The 21,632-nt window shown below is 47.9% G+C and overlaps 1 protein-coding gene and 1 pseudogene across 1 annotated transcript; both read left to right on the forward strand.

The window, feature by feature from the left end:
- The first annotated feature begins 10,675 nt into the window (after positions 1–10,675).
- LOC120669465 lies at positions 10,676–11,309 on the forward strand (annotated as a pseudogene).
- A 259-nt stretch (positions 11,310–11,568) lies between these two features.
- On the forward strand, positions 11,569–20,464 carry LOC120668439 (zinc finger CCCH domain-containing protein 45-like). Its single transcript, XM_039948147.1, has 7 exons — positions 11,569–11,990; positions 13,979–14,362; positions 15,499–15,661; positions 15,793–15,903; positions 16,905–16,973; positions 17,572–17,658; positions 19,386–20,464. Exons 1-7 carry the CDS (start codon positions 11,644–11,646, stop codon positions 20,148–20,150), a joined length of 1,926 nt encoding a protein of 641 aa, XP_039804081.1. The 5' UTR covers positions 11,569–11,643; the 3' UTR covers positions 20,151–20,464.
- The last annotated feature ends 1,168 nt before the right edge of the window (positions 20,465–21,632 follow it).

Here is a 21,632-nt window from a genome sequence, read left to right on the forward strand (position 1 = left end):
AAGAAGTTCAACCCCATAAGCTATGGGTAACTATAGCTTTGGACAAAGCATGTTATCTTTAGTTTTGTTAGAGGAAATAACTTTTGTATGTTTTGGTATATGATGAAAACCCCACTTTGATTTTATGAACTAAATTGTGTTAAATTACTACTCTATAAATGACTGCCCAGGAAATGTTAATTAAGAAGTTTCACATCCAACTCACTTTATGTTAGACTACAACTTTATCGTGAAGGAAAAATAATAACACCTAAATCGCTAAGCAACTCGGAACTTTGCATTCATACTTATGCATTGTTGCATTTTATTTAGGTACGGTAGATGAACCACGTGAAGGATGTGACATTGGAGCCGAGCCAGAAGACGGTGAAGGACGAACACGTCTAGAAAATGGACGAATGGATCCCGATGTGCACGACCGAAGGAAGATGCTCGCCGAGCAGTATTTTCTAACTAACACTGACCTAGTGTTGTCGGTACCCTGCAACTGGGGTACTGTGGCAGCACCGCCCAAATTAATCGGGCTCAAGTGCGCTAACCATCACCCTAAAGGTAATCTTGGTTAACACGCACTTCAAACGGAGTAATCCGGCATGGCTGTTGGGTAAAGTCCCGAAGAATCCACCTGAGCGTCGATCGAACCCAAAGCTTACATACAACCCACACGAAGGTGAGTCCAGAGAGTACAACATTTCACAATATATTACATTACCGAGTCTTAACTTAATTATTACAAACCAAATTCGAAAAACTTAGAAAGGTACTTGAAGTTCAAATTGAAAGTAGTTCAGAGTTCAACTGCAGCGGAAATAAAGCGAGTTCTAAACGACAATACAAGATATCATGATGAAGCCCATACATGACATCACTCGGCATTGTCATTGTTGGCCGGAGTCGTATCCCACTCTACCGACCAACCAGGAGGTAAAGTACACGGCCAAGTCAAGCTAGCTATCTGATCTTCAAACGTATCACCTGAAAACAAAGTTGAGCCACAAGTAAGGCTGAGTATACTAATACTCAGCAAGGCTTACCCGACTAGGATATACTTAGCCCTCTATCTAGACATGCAAGACTTTTGGCTTGAGGGGTTTGTTATTGCCGAAAAGTAATAAAGAGTAAGTCCTTATTTTCCGATTTTAGCTTTCAGGTTCTAGTTTGATTAACCATTCTACATTAGCATCTATCCAATAGCATGCATGGTGAAAAACAATTATTTTTCATCATTCAACCATATTTCTCATAATCAATGTTCCACTTCTTACTCTATGTGGCAAAAGGGTTGAGCAGTTCCAAGATCCGTGAGAGGCGGACGATTTGAATCGAATTTGTTAACCTGGCCAGGCAGACCTAAACACACGCATGGGAACCGAGTCCCCACGCAACATTTCCCCTTTCTTTCCGGCTTGTGGATCAGGATCACCCCCTTCGACTACAAGAGCCCCACGCCACGGTCGACGCCGGGTCGTGAACACGCTTGCACCCGCATGTGGCCGCATGAGAAACAACGTTCAAAGAGGGTGAGGGAAAAGTCCACTCCCCGGTCCAATCAGGTACTTAAGCTTACCGATTACCATATTTCTCGGCATGTGATTAGTACGTTCAAACGCTTAACCACCACTACCACACACCGCGGCCTTATCCATTTTCACTAAACAGACGGGGTATCACAAGTACAACAACCCCGCCCGTAAACCTTATATTGCAGTGTGTAGTAAACATCCAACTCCTATAATTCTCGCGAGTGATAGGAAATCACTCGACTTCTACCGAATCATTAGCATAGCCAACTAGCGACCTACACATACTAGTGTTCAAGCATAGGTACCTAGGATCATGCAACTAAGGTTCCAAACAATTCCTACAAACTTAAATACACAAGTAGATAGGAATATAAGCAGTTGCATAAATTTGAATTAGGTAGGACATGCTCCGTGGCTTGCCTTCCTGAGCGGAGCTAGCCTTGGGCTCTTCTGAACTTTGGTTCAGGTCTTTAGTAATTTCAGTTAGATTAACTTGAGCTTCACGCTGCTCACTCTCGGACTCCGGCACCAGCTCGTACGTACCGTCAGCGAGAGTAGTCAAATCTACACGAATGCATATGCGTGAGTTGTGGTGATGGTAACAAACTTAATTTAATTCACTATAGAGTTGTAAAATATTTTATTTACAGCTCCTTGGGCAATCATTTAGAGAGTATTATCTAGATTAACTATTTCTTATTAAGTAAGTGAGGGTTTTGTTATTTTTACAAAGGTAATTTTCAAGTGCAAGCATGGAAAAAAATCCAAACAGCTGATGGGTATAGTGTATGAAGATGAAATTTTTATGGAGAGTCAATCACTTAAGTACAAACCTGCCATAAAATTTTCATCTATTTTCATTGAGCATATTAATTTTTAAAAAAACATTAAACAGCTACTGATAGGATTAAGATTCATTTATACAGATCAAACCCTACAAGTAAATATGCTACAATTTTTACTGAGTTCTCCTCAACTTATGATAAGACTACTGTAAAAATTTCAGATTTAACTAAGCATTGCACAAGGCATGAAAAATAGCACAATGTATAGCTGCATGGATCAAAACTAAATTACACATAATGTTATACCAATATTCTAAGCCTTAAAATTTATAAAAATGGTTACCAACTTAATTAAAGACTGTAGTAAAAATATTAGATTTTTCCAGGCACAGGAAATATTTTTCGTGATTTAGTGCATTTCTTCCTACCATAAATTATTTGGACCAGTTTGACTCAACTAAAAATTTCCGAACTTTTTCTTAAGAATACATGCATCTATATAGAGCAACTGCAAAAGTTTCAGCTCCCGAATCAAATCAGAAGAACTTGGATAAATAAAACTATTTAACCTAGGCATAAAGCAAGACCTAAGTAAATCTATAGCTAGGCATGATAACTGACTACGAAACTTTTACACAAGGCTATTAATCTAACATGTAACACACTGACCAAAAATGGCAATAACTATTGAGATCTAATAAAAGCTATATTTTCCTTGTGTTTTAAATAAAGCAATAACTATTGAGAAAACGAAAAAGTGCATGTAACAAAAGTTGTAGATATCTTTACAAAGATTCCATAATAGTTGAGTTTGCATTTTTCTGATTTTTCTACGAGTTTTAAATGAATTTACAAGTTTGCTGTTTTTCAAAACAAAAGAAAAAAGGAGAGGGATCTTGCATCTAGGCCCTTGGAAAGAATTGGGGGCTCGTAGATAAGCCCTTGGCCGGAGCCAGGAACAGAGGCGGCGGCGGCGGCGGCGTTTCCCGGCGAGGGAGCTCGCCGGCGGCGAGGGGAAGTGGGGGAAAGGCAAGAGGAAGGCGAGAGCTACTCAGAGGTGGTCTCGTCAAGGTTGGGGGCGGCCGGGAGCGGGGTCGGCGGCGTAGCAGCACGGCCGGCGGCGGTGGCGAGCTGCGGCAGCGGCGCTCCGGCGGCTCTGGGCGGTGGAGGTTGGGTCGTCGAGCACCAGTGGGAGGTGGGGGAGCTCGTGGGCGAGTCGGTTTGGGTCGAGGAGGGGCGGAAGAGGGGGTTCCGCGGCGGGCGGCAGCCGGCGGCGGCTCTGCCCGCGACGGCGGCGGCCGGCGGCGATGGGAATGGGCGAGGCCTGGACGCAGAACTTCACCGCGGCGAGGAGGTCCCGTTCTGGGGTTCAGTTGGGACCGAGGAGTACCGGAGATAGGGGCTCCACGGTGAGCTCGAGCAGCGGCGCCAATGGCTGGGCGGTGGCGCCGTTCTGGCACCGAGGCAGCTTGGCTCGGCTTGGTGAGGGAAGGGGAGTGGAGCGGTAGGGGGAAAACACCTCTTGGCGAAGCAAATGGGGAGGGGGAGTTCGGCAGGAGGGGGCGTAGAAGAAGAGCGAGCTCGGCGCGTGCGCGGCCTCGCGGTGGCGTGCTCGCCGCGCAGGAGTAAAGGCCGGGTCAGGGCAGCAACGGGGAGGGTTGGGGGCGTCGCAGCGTGGGGCAGCAGCGCGATGATGGCGAGGCGATGATGGCGGGATGGCGTGCGGACGGGCGGCGAGGCAGCAGCAGCGCGGCGTCACGGGCGCGTCGTCGAGCGCTCGTCGCTTGCGGCGTGCTCGTCGACGGGGCAACGCTGCAGGCTCGACGGGAGGGGGAGGGGGAAGTTCAGCGGCGCGGTGTCGCCAGCCCTAGGCGCAGCGTCGCGGCAGTGGCGCAGCGAGCGCACGCGCGTGCGCGCTCGAGTGCCTGCGCACGCAGGGAGGAACAGGGAGAGCAAGGGAGAGAGAGGGGAGAGAGAAAGAGAGTAGAGAGAGAAAGAGAGGGTCAACGTTTTGACTTGATCCAAACTCAAAATTTTCCTTGGGAACTCGAAAAATTTTGAACACGAAAGTTGTTCAAAATTCAATTTCCCACAACTTTCCTTTCAGGCAAAACTTCGTTTGAGCAACGATTTGAAAGTTTAAAATTTGAATTCAAGTTTAATGAACCCACTATTTTTCGGGGTTAACTCCAAATTTCATGTTATAACTTGAAAAACTTTGAATACGAAAGTTGTTTATCTTGTCAAACTCTACAACTTTCGTTTTGGGCAAAAGTTCATTTGAGCTAAGGTGTGAGAGTTGACTTTTTGGGTTCATTTAAACGGATTTCGGGCTTTTAAGTAATTGAGAATTTTGGGGGTTTAACGTGTCATTTTATGTTAATTGCATGTTTTAAACAGTGCTAAACACCGGAGTTGTCACAGGTACCCACTCCTGTAACTACGCCCTAAGGAGCTGAGCAGCCGGACCCATAGGGTCCGACTCCATCTCACCGGACCAACGGTCCCGGACCCGCTTCCCGCTCGGGGACGGGTCCGGTGTCACCACGTGTCCCAGAGGTGGAAATGCTCAGCACCTGTGGCCGCGGACCCGGACACCCGCAGGTGGGTCCGGGACCTCCACGTGCCATCCGGACTCCCGCAGATGGGTCCGGGACCTCCACGTGCCATCCGGACTCCCGCAGATGGGTCCGGGACCTCCACGTGCCTATCCGGACCCCCGTGAGCTCTCGGCTCAGCTAGCTGCTCGGGAGGGGTCCGGAGCCGCCACGTGTCACGCAGACGTGGGCGCGGGTGCAAAACTTCCGCTGGAAGCTCCCTCACCCACCCATATTAAGTGTGAGTGGTTGAGGCGGGCTCTGCTGCTGTAAGGATCACCGGGGTGTCCGACCCTAGAGGGGGAGGGGGTGAATAGGGTCGCTAATCGCTTTTCTATCCTAGGGCTCAATCTAATTGCATAAGATAAACCTAACACGTCCTACACATGCTAGTTATGACTAAGGTTTATCTATGCTACCCTCTACTTACCCCAAAAGACTTGCAACCTATAGCCAATCCTAATCAAACTAACTAGGAAAGTAAATGTAAGCAAGAAAGAGTAAATGCGGAAACGTAATGCGGTAAGTAAAGCGGTAAGGGAGAGGATATGCAAACTCCCGTGAAGACACCAAGACACACGATTTAACGTGGTTCGGTTAGGACACCAAAGTCCCTCCCTACGTCCACGGCCACTTGCTCACAAAGAACAAGTGTGATGCCGAGTCTCTTCGCTTGATCACCGTCTTGCCACGCCTCCAAGGCTCCCGACAAGCAAAGGCTAAGTGACGCCAAGTCACAAAGACGAGGTCACCGCCACCGTCTATCTCGAAGCGTCACCACGGCACCGTCTTCACTATCTTGGAGCTTTAACACCAAGTAGGGGCCTCCTTCCCCGCACAAAGTGTCGTTGCCACTCCACACCAAGTCGGAGGGTCACACGACGAGTACACAAGATGCTTGCCGCAGCAAGGCTTTCTCTCAAGCTAGTTCTCTCAAGAACTAAGCCTAAACAAGCACTAAGCACTCTCACAAGTGTGCTTAAGCCTATATGATGTACAATGAAGCTCTATGGTGGTTGGAGATGATCTTTAGCTCTTGTATACTTCCTTGAACTCCAGCACTCTCAAATGACCCGGCCTTGGGGGTATATATAGGCAGCACAAGCAAATATAGCCGTTGGAGAAAAGCTGCCAGAAAACTGCGTAACGCCGGTTAATCCGACGTACCCCAAAAGCCATCATCGGTTTAACCGGTGTATGTAAACTGCTACGTGAAAAACTAGCCGTTAGCAATTAACCGGTGTATCGCCGGTTTAACCGATGCAATCAATCGGTGTATGTAAAATTAGCGTCGGTTTAACCGGTGATTGTAACTTCTTCACGTTCCTCCAAAAACCACCTCTCTGGACAACTGAACCGATGCAATTGACCGATGTATCGTCGGTTCAACCGGTGTATGTATTTTCATCGGTCTTCGTTTGGCAATGCACCGACGTATATAACTTCAGTAGCGTCGGTTCATCCGGTGTAAAACCCTAGCCCGCAGACCTTCTCTGTGATTGCACCGGTGAGTGCATTTTGCCCTACGTCGGTTTAACCGGTGATAGCAAAAATGCCTCAATCCTTGTCCCTTGGACCGAAGAGCTTTCGGGCCTTGCTACGCCTCTCTTCTCTTTGTCATCACTTGAACCTAAAAGCCTGAGAATAGTCATCTTAACAATCACATTAGTCCAAGTGTTGTGTGTGTCATCAATCGCCAAAACATTATATTGAAATATGGCATGAGAGGCTATTTTCGCTACAGCTGCCTCTGGGCACGGGGCAGCCTTTGTCAGTCCACACTGTGGATCGCCAGTTACCGAGGCGGCTCGTCGGTTACCAAGACAAGCATTAAAGACTCAGCGCCGTGCGCATGGGCGACGAGTCATGATGACCAGCTACTGACTGGAGCAACAGTGCACGCTGCTACAGTGGACTGAGTCAGTAGTTCGGCGCTTCATCATGACCTCGACGTGCGGCTGCAGAGGCTAGACTCTACTCTGATAGGACAGCTCAAGACCATCCCTGGTCAGAAGCTACGCACAGAAGCCGACGACAAGATCTCCGGATCTGAGGCATTGAAGGCCAAAGTGTAGTTTATAATACATCGCCGGGTCCACATGTCGGGGCCCCGCTCAGTGTACGTGCTCCCCTTGGACATATAAAAGGGAGAGCACGCCGCTAGAACACATATCCTCAGACTCTCTCGAGACTCAGCTGGAGAGCGCAAGCTACAACACACAGTGGACGTAGGGTATTATGCTCCGGCGGCCCGAACCACTCTAAACCAGCTGTGTTCATCGTGTTCTTCCTCTGAGATTGGGCTAATCCTAGCTAACCCCCGAGTACTCACCCTCCGGCAAGCCTCGGAGCATGTCCTATATATTTTAAATTTATGCAACTTATTATTATTCCTATCTACTTGTGCATTTAACTTTACAGGAGTTGCTTGGAACCTTAGCTGCATGATCATAGGTACCTATGTTTGAACACTAGTATGTGTAGGTTGCTAGTTTGCTAGGCTAATGGTTTGGTAGAAGTCGAGTGATTTTCTGTCACTCACGAGAATTATAGGAATTGAATGTTTATTACATGCTGCAACTATAAGACTCACGGGCGGGGCTGTGGTACTTGTGATGCCCCGTCTGTTTAGTGAAAAATGATAAGGCCGCAGTGTGTGGTTGTGGTGGTTAAGTTTTTGAATGTACTAACCACATGCCGAGAAATATGGTAATCGGTAAGCTTAAGCACCTGATCGGCCCGGTGAGTGGATTTCTCCCTCACCCTCTTTGAACGTTGTTCTCATGCGGCCACATGCGAGTGCAAGAAGGCTCACGACCCGACGTACTGTGGCATGGATTCTTGTAGTCGAGGTGGGTGACCCTGATCCACAACCTGGAAAGAATGGGGAAAAGTCGTGTGGGTGACTTGGTTCCCATACGTGTGTGTTAGGTCTGCCTGGCCAGGTTAATAAATTCGATTCGAATCGTCCGCTTCTCACAGTTTGAGACTGTTTAACCCTTTTGCCACATAGAGTAAGAAGTGAAAGATGATGATGATGAATATGGCTGGTTGGATGATGAAAGATAATTGTTTTCACCATATATGCTATTGGATAGATGCTCATTTAGAATGGTTAATTGAACTAGAACCTGAAAGCTAAAACCTGAAATTAAGGATCTATTCTTTACTGTTTTTCGGCAAAACAAACCCCTTAAGCCAAAAGCCTTGCATGTCTAGATAAAGGGCTAACTATATACCCTTAGTCGGGTAAGTCTTGCTGAGTATTAGTATACTCAGCCTTGCTTGTGCCTTTGTTTTTCAGGTGCTACATTTGAGGTTGTGGTGGATGACGTCATGTACGGGCTTCATCATGACGTCTAGTTTCGTCGCTAGACTATCGTTCGTTTTTCGTCAAAATTGAGCTCTGTTATACTTTTATGAATTCAAACTCGGTTTCTAATAATAGTTTATTTTCATATTTGTACTGTAAAATTTGCGGAATGTTGTATTCTCTGATCTGCTTTGTCAATCCTGTTTCAAGTGGTTTAATCGGGATTTTACCCGACAGCACTGCCGGATTACTCCGTTTTAAGTGCGTGTTAACTCTGGTTGCCATTTCGGTGATGGTTAGCACACTTAAGCCGGATTAATTTAGGCGGGGCTGCCACACCAACCTCTATTCGTGTGGTCAAAGGTCTCGTTAGATCGTCTCGCGAAATAGCGCAGAAGTTGCGAAGTTAATTTTGTAAACTGTCTATATTTAGTACCTATAATTATTAATCAAAATTTGTGCTGAATGCTCACTAGGCATAAAATCAGCTATTCACGACGTGTTTTGTTACTTTACCTCTCTTTCTCTTATTTTATACTCCTATCTTTTCTTTTTAAACATAATAAGTAAAACATTAGAATTAGTTGATCATCTTTTAATAATACTCTATTTAGCTACATAAAGTATAACATGTTATGAAAAATTAAATTGGATTTTGCTCTAATCATTATCATACTAGACTAATCTTTTTAATATTAACTATTGATCCAAATCTTACACCGGTACACACAAGCATGAAACTTTAATGAATAAAACGAGAAAATAACATTTCATTACAAATATTAATCAGCAAAACTCCTACAAGCAAAAGATCACATATCTAAAAATATAAATCTAACAAGTAATTTATGGACCATTTATCATCTTCAACTTTGACTTTATATTGTGATTTAAAATGTGACTAAGAAAATAGTAATATTGTTTAGAGCAACTATCCGATTTTTATTTATAATAGTTGATGTTTTGACTGACGTTATCGAAAATATTAAAAAAGTTACATCATCTTTGATCACCATTTGAAACATCTTGTTGGCATTAATTTTTTTGGCATAGTGTTTTGCAATAAAATGAAATAAAGCTAGGTAGAAATGATACTTGGAGTATACTGTAAATAACATCTTGTTGGTGAAATGCATTATGAAGTTATGTTCCTAAATAACGTGATTTTTATAAGTTTAACTGGATATTTTGAAAACCGGTATGACAAACTAAAAATCCATTTGCTATGACTTGGAGTCTTTTTTTTTTACGAAAGACAGGACTAGCAGTTACTTCAAGCTTGCTATTATTCGTGTGCTGATAAAGCTAAAACAACATGCTTCACCAGCTTGCTTGAAATAAATGTAGAAGTTAACAAAATCGGGGTTTTTTAGCATCGCTTATAAACAGTGAAGAAGTTGAAGCTAGTCCCCGTGCAAATTTTTATAGAGATTTTATGCAATTAAATGTGTCACATAAGCAAAAATGATGGAATGGTAAGAAATTTATGACGAGAGAGAAGAAATGTATTTTATCTGGATGAAACTTGGGTTACTCTGTTTCCAAAACTATAAAACTAGCATTAGAGGTTAGAGAATTTCATCTCATCTGATTTCACCCAATCACGTTTATAGTAATTGGATGCAATGGCTCGCCCATAAATTCATGAAATGAAACTATACATTGGAAGATCTCATTTCATCTATAGTTTCAAAAGTCTTTTGAGGATACTGTCACGTTTGGCAACCCGTGTAATGAAATTTTGCACTGGGATTAGGCTAGGGCGTGCCAAATGGATGTAATTCTTGTGGATAGAGAAATCCCAAAACAATTTTAATTGGGTTTTTTTATTCTTGCCATTATAATTTTTCGACTTTGGAAGAATGCCATTACAATTCACCTATCTTGAAACTTACCATTACAATTATTCACTTCTTTAAACCATGTCATTTTATACGTCTTTGATGCTCTTGGACCCACTTGCAGACCCGCGTATTTTCGTATGACCCAAAATACCCCTGCAGCTTCTCTACCTTCAACTCACTGACGTGTGGGACCCACACGTCAGCTTCTTCTTCAACCTCCTTCCTCCTCTCTCCACCAGACCACCACGCGCTGCTCACCTCCCCCTGCCGTCGCCGGGAGAGCCCCTCCCCCGCCTCGCCCTCGCGCGGGCCCCCTGCTCACCTCCGCCCCCTACCGCCGTCGGCCTGCTCCCCGCCTGGAGGGCTAATCCCACGCCGCCGCCACTGCCGCGCCCTCCCCTCCTCCCGCAGCCCCACCGCCTCCCCTGCGTTGCGGGCGGGGCAAGCTGCGGCAGCGGCGGTCGAAGCTAGGAGCCACGTCGGCGGTCGGGCCTCCCCTACGCCGATGGATCCCGGCGGCTAGATCTCGGCGCGACCATGGTTGGGCAAGCTACGGCGGCAGTCGGGCCTCTCCTACGCCGATGGATCCTGGCGGCCGGATCCCGACGCGACCATGGTTGGGCACTGCGCGGTGGCTGCCGCGCCGACCTTCGCCTCGGCGCGCGCTTCCGCGGGCGCCACCGAGGACCTCGTCTACCTCTTCCAGTTCGGCAACCCCTCCGCCGACGGGGCGCGCAAGGACGGCGCCGACGTGCCGCCGCCCAGCGCGCCGGCCTACGGCGTCGCCGTCTACAACGTGACCACGGGCGAATGGCGCAGGGAGCGCGGCGCGCCGCCCGTGCTGCCCGTCTTCGCGCTGTGCGCCGCGGTGGGCACCCGCGTGGCCGTGCTCAGCGGCTGGGACCCGCGCACCTTCGAGCCCGTTGCCGATGTGCACGTCCTCGACGCCGCCACCGGCGCGTGGCGCCGCGCCACGCCGATGCAGTCCGCGCGGTCCTTCTTCGCGTGCTCCGAGGCCGTCGGCAAGATCTACGTCGTCGGCGCGCACGACAAGCGCAATAACGCGCTCAAGATGGCCGAGGCCTACGACGCCGGCGCGCGCCGCCTGGGACCCGCTCCCGGACACGTCGGAGGAGCGCGGCGAGTGCGACGGCATGGCCACCATCGCGGGCGACCGCTTCCTCGCCGTCAGCGGGTACCGCACGGCGCGGCAGGGCGGGTTCGAGCGGGACGCCGAGTGGAGATAGGAAGGAGGAGGTTGAAGAAGAAGCTGACGTGTGGGCCCCATACGTCAGTGAGTTGAAGGTAGAGAAGCTGCAGGGGTATTTTGGGTCATACGGAAATACGTTTGTCTGCAAGTGGGTCCAAGGGCATCAAATACATATAAAATGGCATGATTTAAAGAAGTGAAGAATTGTAATGACAAGTTTCAAAATAGGTGAATTGTAATGGCATTCTTCCAAAATCGAAAAATTGTAATGGCAAGAATAAAAAAACTCATTTTAATTTACTCTTCCTCCGCAGTCGTCCTCTCTCCCCCTCGCCTACTATCGGAGAAAGATCCCAAACCCTAATCCCTCCATGGAAGACGGCGACGGCGGCCTGAGCTTCGACTTCGAGGGCGGCCTCGACTCCGCCCCGGCGGTCGGGGGCCCCGTGCCGTCCTCCGCGGACCCTGGCGCGGGTGGCGGCGGAGGCGGCGATGGTCCGGGCATGCACGGCCGCGGCCGCGGCCGCGGGAGCTACCGCCAGACGGTGTGCCGGCACTGGCTGCGCGGCCTCTGCATGAAGGGTGACGCGTGCGGGTTCCTGCACCAGTTCGACAAGGCCCGCATGCCCGTCTGCCGCTTCTTCCGGGACTTCGGCGAGTGCCGCGAGCCCGACTGCGCCTATAAGCACTCTTACGACGACGTCAAGGAGTGCAACATGTGAGATCTCTTATCCCGCCCGATTTGTTCTGGTTACCCGTGTTGATTTTTGCGTTTGGGTGGGAAAGAGGTGGCTTTTAAGGGCCTGGTAGTGTGTGGTTGATGAAATTTGTTCACTAGTTTTGAACATTTCGAACTACAATGCCCAATTCGTGGTGATTGTTTAGGGGTTGGGGCTTAAGGTTGTGGCAATCATGATCTCTGGGTCAGTCGTAGTCTTTTCGTTGGTACATGATGTTCGATTCAATTCGAGGGGGATTTTAACTTTATACCATTATAATGATCGCCACCTCCTGAGATAGTATCTTTGTTTTTGCAATTACAGAATCAGCACAGGAGAGAAATTTTTTTTACATTTTTACCACTCTTGCTCGCGTGGCACGCCAGGTCATCGCTCTAGTGTGGATCCGAGTCAGCACCAGAGGGAAAATGACCGTCGATACCCCTGCCTCCCTCTTTCTTCTCCACTCGGGCTTGGAACCACGCGGCCTGCAGCAGGGAAGACGAAGAGCACCTCGTCGAGGACGGCAAGCTACGACGGCGGCCACCGCGTCGGAGCTCCACGGGCTGGGGTCGGCGTCCCCCGAGATCATCCCCTCCATGACGCGGCGGGCGAGCGCGTACGTGGAGCGCAGCTTCCTGGTGGAGTTCCCCCGCGGCGAGCTGACGCCCCGTGGCAGCGGCGGGCGGGGAGGGGTCCGTGGTGCGCGTGCTGGACGAGTGCGGCGAGACGTGGGAGGAGACGGAGGACATCGGCGACGCGGCAGTGCTCGTGGACGCAGCGGGCACCGTGGCCGCGTCCACAACGGAGTGCTCTCTGGCTTCTCTTCCTCAGCGCGCGGCCACGAAGCAACTACGGCCTCGCCATCGTGGTGGTGACCGGCGGTCATGTGACATGAGCAGCTGAGCTTCAATGCCTTCCGCAGGCTCTGCTTCCTTCCGTGTTGTTTAGATAGGCAATAAGCAAGCTAATTAATCTAGAAGGAGTTCACCGGTTCCGTTAATCCGTTTGAGGGGTTGGATGACAAGGACAAGGGCCGAAGGTTCCGGCAGTGGTGGTTGGTGGAGCTCGGCTTGCACGGCAATGGCACTGCATGATCTGAAATTTCTGGTAAGGGAGCGGCTGAGTTGGAGGTGGAAGGCCTCGAGGAGCAAGCTAGGAAGGCTGTGCTGCCATTGGTCCGAGCGATTGGAGAGAGATGGCCCAAGTTGGCCGGATTTTGGTCATTGGCGGCGGTTTCTGCTTGAGCTGTGTAAAGATAAAGAGGATGGAGGCAAGAAAGAGGCCATCTGCATTGCCCGCGGCAGCTGCCGTCTCATTCCCGCGGTCTACCTCATCGCCGCGCTTCTCTGCCACGTCGACCCGTCGCCGCGCCCCACGCCGCCCTGCATCGGCGCCTAGGAGGCGTTGGCGCTGCAGGAGCTCGGTGTGGTCGGCGCCGTCGCGGGAAACGACCGCCGACTCCCGTTCCTGGACTCCTCTGTGGACTTCGTCTTTGCGGGCGAGCCCTCGACCACGCGCCGGCCGGCATCAGCGCACAAGTCCGTCGCGAATGAGCAGGACCAGTGGGCCAGGACGCATGGAGTGGAGAAGAAAGAGGGAGGTAGGGGTATCGACGGTCATTTTTCGTCTCGTGCTGACTCGGATCCACGCTGGAGGGACGACCTAGCGTGCCACGCAAGAAGAGTGGTAAAAATGTAAAGATTTTCTCTCTCCCGTGCTGATTCTGTAATTGCAAAAACAAAGATGCTATCTCAGGAGGTGGCGATCGTTATAATGGTATAAAGTTAAAATCCCCCAATTCGAGGGGAATCAATTTTTTTATGCACTTATAGAAGCTGGTAGGATTCAGTATATGTAACACCAAACATTAATGTGGTGCTGTCATTTGTAAAAGTTAAGAATGATCCTGTCAATGTTTTTGAAGAATGCTTGCTTACTGTCTTTTGTCACATCTGATCCTGTGTTGTCTTGTGCTTATTTGTAGGTACAAGATGGGGTTTTGCCCCAATGGCCCTAATTGCCGGTACAAACATGTCAAGCTACCTGGGCCGCCACCTCCTGTTGAGGAAGTTCTACAGAAGATTTTGCAGATGCGCTCTTTCAACAGATTCGGTCCGAATAGAAACAATAACTATAATCAGCAGGGTGAGAGACCTCAACATCCACAGGGTTCTGGGTTGCCTAACCAAAATGTGGCAGAAAATACTACTGCTACGGCTCCAGCAACTGGTGGACAGCAAGCACAAATGGCGAATCAACAGCCTCCACAGCAGCAGCATAAGCCGAATACAAATGACCAGGTCCAAGGTGCTTCAAACGGCCATCAAACTACTAGAATCGCAACACCGCTTCCACAAGGGCCATCTAGGTGTGTGTGGAGTTTCTAGCCAATCTTGTAAAGCTTTTAGAACTCTGTGAAAACGCCGTACATAGTTTTGGTTGCAATAGCTTATCCGATTAAACTTCTATACCATGTTATCTGTTTTGACGCTCTTTAATACATTGTACTTATTTTTAAGCTTGTTTCTCCTATATTGACTGACAGAAAAAAGTATGTAGTCATTTTCATTTTCTAGATACATAAGCTAGCTAGCACTGTCTTGCTTTTCTGGGTTACAAAGATTAAAGATAGGTGTATTAGCAACTTATCTGATATTGGCTCTACAAGATTTGGCTCTTCAGTAGAAGCAGCTATTGTAACTAAATTTTGCTAAGTTATTACTGTTTGTATGAACGGATTTCGTGGTTGGAAGTTCAAGTAGCACATGAGATTGCGAGAATAGCATGAATGGTTGATTTTGGAGACATATAGTCTGATCCAGGCCATATTGGTATTGAGCATGCTCTGCTTTCTGTGGAGGCGATATGCATAATTATTGGCAAATGCAGTGTATACTGAATTTGTATTTGTTTAGTATTTTCAAATTTCAATGCGATTCTATGGTGAAACTATAGTTTATCAGTTATTGGAATTGAACCATGTACTGTAGGTTTTCATGTATCTTTAGTGCAGTCTAAATTTATGGATCTCTAGTTCATGTGCTGCAATACTTGGGTAATGGACATTTCCCACCCACATTTTTTTGGGTTATTTAGGTATTACTTACAAAGAAGGATTAAAATATCTGCTTGGTTTTACAGATGTAATCAGCGTGACCCCATTTGCTTGTTGAAATGTACCTCGAATTTAGGAGTTAGTTTTATGAATAACAGTGCTGCGGGTTCACCTGTTGCCTAGTTATTTGGTTACATGTCAACTATCACTTCGTTCTGCCTGTCCTCCTGGCTGAGTGATTTCAGTACTTTATTATACAATAAGACTTTTACTTCGTAATAATTTAAATTTTATAATTACAAATTAAAAATCTTATATAGTAATAACATCATCTACAACATAACACATATTCTGTTAGAAGTGATAGTCAATACTTTCATGGTATCAGCTGTGCTATATTACTATAACGTTTCTCTAATTGAGTTGGGTTGGTAAATGTAAAATACCAGGTACTTCATTGTTAAAAGTTGCAATCGGGAGAATCTGGAAATATCAGTTCAGCAGGGAATTTGGGCCACCCAGAGGAGTAATGAAGCTAAACTTAATGAAGCTTTTGAATCCACTGAGAATGTTATTTTAATATTCTCAATCAATAGAACTCGCCATTTCCAGGTAAGCTGGACGTTTTATCTTCTGCTAAGAATGCTACACTCGTTTATCTTTCATCTCATGCTTGAAAATGCTAGTTTGAATTTATTAGATCACATCGACTTATTAGTTCCTCTCATGCTATGCTTTTCAAGGGGTGTGCAAAGATGACTTCTAGGATTGGTGGCTACATTGGTGGCGGAAATTGGAAATCTGCTCATGGAACAGCACATTATGGTCGGAACTTCTCTATGCAGTGGCTTAAGGTGCACTTTTCTTGCTGACCCTGCACTTCTGTTTGTTTTGTCATCACCTCAATTGTAGCTTGGCCATTTCCAGTTCCAGATAATGGAACATAGCTTCGGAGCTGATAAGCATGTATGTATGGTTATGAATTCACATCATATATATAACTTTTGTATGCTGTACTTTTTGATTCATTTAGTGACAACAATGCTGTATTTTCTGTCCACCTATTCACCCATCTAAAATAGCCAAGCTGAAGTATACAAACATGCAAACATTGAGAGTAACTGAGAAACTTAGGGTTATGGGGTGTTTGGTTTAGGAATGGAGCGATGCATCACCTTCTATCCTTAATTTCTTGTTTAGTTTGAGGAAAGGAATGGAATGGGCTGTATCCATCACTACCTCCTTACTCACAAGCACATGTTAGGTTAATAATTAGGAATGGGTTCATCCCACCAAAATTCATGCGATGAGCCCATGGTGGACCATTCCATTTTGGATGGGGTGATTCCTCAAACCAAACAACCTATTGTACATTGATGTGGAGCTTGAGTTTGTGATTAAGTTGTGTTTTAGGCCTAGGCAATTTATTTAGAAGCTGAAACTATTGTATCAATGCCTTCAAGTGTCGGTGCATTGGGTGCTGTTTTCCTCTATATTAAAATTTGGATCTGCCCTTTGCGCGGATGAATAGCTAGCTTAACTTTTAGTTCTGGCAAGTGCATATGACAAAGGCCTTATGTTTTATCTGTGTTTTTAATAAACTGGACATTGTGCAATTGAAGATGTGTTACCACATTTAAATTTACAGTCTCTTTATGTTTTTTAGTGAATTGGGCCAAAACATAGATCTACATTTTGGTAGCATGGTTATGTTGCCAACCAAATCATTAATTGCAGTTGTGGCTAACAAGACTTCTAATTGAGCATTTTCTGTCATCTGTTTTTGCACGAAAGCCTTAAGAATATGCCTTCTATCATTAATTTGTCTATACTTACAGCAGTTTTTGCGCTGCAGCTCTGTGAACTATCATTTCAGAAAACTCATCATCTCCGCAATCCATACAATGATAATCTTCCGGTTAAGGTATGTGGATCACCTTGTCTCATGTGTTTGCTGGCCTTGGCTCCTTGAAATATGGCATATGTCTTGTTATGTTAAAAATTGGGAAAAAGGGGTGGAAATTATCTATTCAGCTCATAACTTTATATTGTATGGGCTGTCTTCTTTCGTAATACAGATATACTTACACCTTGATTGTTCTTATTACAATGTTAAAATTGTCAAAACCACCTGGAAATACGGAGCTGACTTTGCTTTAGCTTTTAGTTGTCCAGTCCCGTATTGCGTTATGAATGAGACACATGGTTCTTCATCACCATTCTCTAGATTTATATTTCACCACGAAGATTATATTCCTTCATGTTTAGCTGGTTAACTTTTAGTTAAAGTTCAAACTCCAAACATTTGCACTGTTTACATGATGATTAAAGCTGGCTAGAAAATTAATTTTGCCGGAACAAAATATTGCCGTAGGCTAGAAAGAATAAGAAACAGAAATTCTAGTGGTATGCTCATGATGATGATCGACTAGATTCTCAAAGTCATATTATTTACTTTTTTATATCTATTTCCAAAAGTTCCAGGACTTAACTACTTATTAGTTCACTTTTGACTTGTGCAGATCAGCAGAGATTGCCAGGAACTAGAACCTTTCATTGGTGAGCAGTTGGCTTCCCTGCTTTATCTAGAGCCAGACAGTGAACTTACGGTAGGCCATGCATTCCTTGCTTATTTATCCTGTGGACATTCCCATTCCCTGCTCTTTTTCTTATTGGTGGGCATATCATTATCATTGCAAGTATTACTGATTTTATGATGTGGGTCTTAACTCTAATGTTTTTAAACTAGTTTCATGATTCAACAATCAACATTATTGTGAATGATCATATTTTATGTGCATATAAGATTTATTATGTAACCAGGTTGCTTTAGAAAGAGGTGCAAGATATTATCAAATTTTACTTTACACTAAAGGTTTATATTAGAGAAAAGTCCATTTGACCCCCCTGAACTTATCACCGAGTCTGAAAAACCCCCCTTAACTCCAAAACCAGATATTATGCACCCCCAACTCGGGAAAACCAGACAAATAACCCCCCTGCAACAATTCAAAGTGGTTTTTGGGGTGGTTTTGCTACTGTGGCATGCGGGCCCCACATGTCAGCATTTTCCCTCTCACTTACATGTGGGGTCCATATGTCATCACCTACCTCGCTCTCCCTACCGCCACACGCCGCGCACCCGCGCTGCCCGCTCGCGGCCGGCCGTGCCGCGTCACTGCTGCCCTCGCCGCGCGCGCACGAGGACGAGGGGGAGGCGGCGAGCCTCACCGCGGCTTGGACGGGCAGAGAGAGGCGGCGGAAGGGGTGGCGCAACGGAGGGAGGCGGCGCCAGGCGGAGGAGCACGCCGGGAAGAGCCTGGAAACGGTCGGGTGAGGGCCCGAACAGCTCAAGAGAAGGGAGGATGAGCTCCCAGCGCAAGGAATCGAAGGCAGGCTCACTAGAGAAGGAGAATCGACGCCGGCAAGGAGCTTGGGGCAGCTGCAATGGTGGAGGGGGAAAATGGGGGCTAGGACCGGCGTGGCGCAGGCCGAGCTCCAACGGGCGTGGTGGTAGGAGCTTGCGGCGGCGACCGAGTTCAACATGAGCCTGCGGCGATGGCCCCACTCGCGGCCTCGCGAGAGCTCCCCGTGGCAGCCGACCTTCACGGGAGCCCGCGGCGCTTCTCGCGGGAGCTCCCCGCAGCGGTCCAGCTCAGCGAGAGCCAGGGCGCGAGCGGGCAACGCGCGCGGCGAGTGGAGCAGCAGCGCGGCCGGGTAGCGCGGGCGCGTGGCGTGGAGTTGGTGGCGGCGGGGAGAGCGAGGTAGGTGATGACATGTGGACCCCACATATAAGTGAGAGAGGGAAAAGGCTGACATGTGGGGCCCGCATGCCACAGTAGCAAAACCACCCCATAAACCACTTTGAACTGTTGCAGGGGGGTTATTTTTCTGGCTTTCACGAGTTGGGGGTGCATAATATCTAGTTTTGGAGTTAAGGGGGGTTTTTCAGACTCGGTGATAAGTTAGGGGGGTCAAATGGACTTTTCTCTTTATATTAATGAAGACAATTGCACCTTCTTTTGGATTGATTACAATTTGATAATGGCGTATCATATAGTCTCTATGGAATAAGGATTAACAATGCATATACACTCTCTTCTACAAGCAACTGTGCACAAACCCATGGTCAGTGTTGGTGCTATTTTTCTTAAAGAGAAATATTGTGTTACATACAGGCGAATCGTGGTTGGTCCCTTCTTTTAAAGGCCTGATCCACTTGTGTTTACTTGGTCCAACTTTTTTTCAGTAACCGTGCATTGCCGTTTTCTCCTTTTCATTTGTCAAGTGATGATGTCCATATGGCATGGCTGATATTTTTTTAATGTGGCTTCAGGCTATGCTAATTGCAGCAGAGGCTAAGAGAGAAGAGGAAAAGGCAAAGGGAGTCAGTGCTGACGAGGCAGCTGATAATCAAGATATCGTGCTGTTTGATGACAATGAAGAAGAGGAGGAAGAGGAAAGTGAGGAGGAGGAAGAAGGCAATGGCCAAGAGTCTCAAGGGAGGGGAAGAGGAAGGGGGATGATGTGGCCACCTCAAATGCCAATGATGCGTGGGCCAATGATGGGAGGGCGTTTCCCTCCCAACATGATTGGCGACGGCTTTGGTTTTGGTGGCGGCTTCGGCTTGCCCGATCCTTTCGGCATGCCACGTGGTTTCCCGCCCTTTGGTGGCCCAAGGTTCCCTGTTGACTTTGCTAGAGGCCCTATGCCTGGTATGGCCTTCACGGGCAGGCCTCCGCAGCCTTTCCCCCTAGGCCTCGACATGATGATGGGCCCCGGCCGTGGCCCGATGATGGGAGGCATGGGAATGGGCGGGCCGGGACGGCCTAACCGCCCCATTGGTATGGCGCCCTTCATGCCCCCTCCACCTCCGAACAACCGCCCCAGCAAGCGGGAGCAGAGAAGGCCGGGCGGCGACCGTGGCGACAGGTTCGAGACGACATCAGATCAGGGGAGCAGGGGCCATGAGAACACTTTGAACTCTGGAGCTGAGGGAGCCAGATCGCAGCCCGGTGACAGGTACGGCAGAAACGCCCTCCGGGACGATGACAGCGAGAGCGAAGAGGAAGCAGCCCCGAGGCGGTCAAGGAAACGGTAGAGCTATGCTGAGGGGCTGAGCTCCATGCTGTTACCTGATAGGAGAGCGCTACCTGTGATACAGAGCCGAGAAAGTCTAAAGTAGTATCTCTTATCTTATAAGGATTACATTAGAACCAAAGTAGTGAAAGAGTGGATTGTGTGCAACTGCATGCTGTGATGTATTTTTGCTCCGGCGGCAAAGACGTAAGCCTATATTTTGGACGCCTGAGATAATCCCTGTGTTGTATCACAGTATCAGTCAGAAATTTTGTACAATAACAATGTCATAGATCATCTGTCTTAATTTTTTTAATGAATCTGTGCTTATCATAATAATGTACCCATGTACAATATCATTAGGATGATCTATTCATCCATACATATAGGGTAGGGTTCAATCATGTACTACTAATAGTATGAGCGGTTAGGAGAGGAGGCAGCTAATGGCTGCACCCTAGCCGCAGCGCTACTGTCCTCTGAACCGTGATTGCCGCGGTGGTCTGGTCGCTGTGAAAAGATAAGTTAGATAAAAGCGGTGCGCCGGCGGCGGAGGCTAAATTATCTTGTAGCCACTGTCCACGGCCCGCCGACGAGGAAACAACGGCGGATTGGGAGATTCCTCGGCACCAACCGCCGGCGCCGGGCGAGAGTGATCACGCGTTTTCACCTGGCCGGGTCACCTGAAGCAGACAGGCTCTCCGTGTCTCTCTCCCAGGCCAGTGCCGTGAAAAGGAAGGGCGGGGGCGGCGACCGGGCGCGGGGCCAGAGGAATCATGGCCGTGGAGCGGCCACCGCCGATCGGGGACGAAGAGGAAAAAGGAGTAGGTGGCATGTGGCATTGCCCTCCACATGCTGCTCCCCCACCTCGTCACAGAAAAGGAAGTGAGGATCTGTGCGTGCGTGTTCTCGAGCGTTTTTCACATGAGAGAGGGATCGATGGATGGGTCCTGAATAATGGCCTCTGAACAAATGGAGGATTTGTGGGATGGATGGAGGGACAGAGAGGCGCATCAGCATCGCATTCACATTCAGAGTCTGGAGCACTCGCTCAACCACTGACTCACCTTCAGAGAAAAGGGAGGTCGGGCTCAGGCAACGCGATCCGCCTTCGTTTTCCTTTTGGCCGAAGTCTTGACGATTCATCAGTGGCCGCGTGTGGGGATCAGGCCAGGGCGTCAGGTCAGATGGGGACCCAAACCTCACATGGGGATGGATGCCAATGCCAATGCCACTGCCATTGCAGCAAAGTCACTGTCCGAATGAAATGATGCCTCTCTCCTTCCATCCAAGGAGGAAAAGGGTTGGGATTTGGATGACTGACTTCCATTCTGTTCTGCCCCTGGGTGAGGCCTGGCCTATCCACCATGGGCATGGACGACTAGCTTTTCTCTCTACTGATCTTGGCAGCAGTGGCCAACTGGCAATGCCCGCAAAAGGAACAGTACCCTCGGACACTACTACTGATATGGAAGCAAGGCAATCGTCAGGAATCTTTGCAAAA

This window comes from Panicum virgatum, chromosome 4N (assembly GCF_016808335.1).
Source record: "Panicum virgatum strain AP13 chromosome 4N, P.virgatum_v5, whole genome shotgun sequence".
In the NCBI taxonomy this organism is placed as follows: domain Eukaryota; kingdom Viridiplantae; phylum Streptophyta; class Magnoliopsida; order Poales; family Poaceae; genus Panicum; species Panicum virgatum.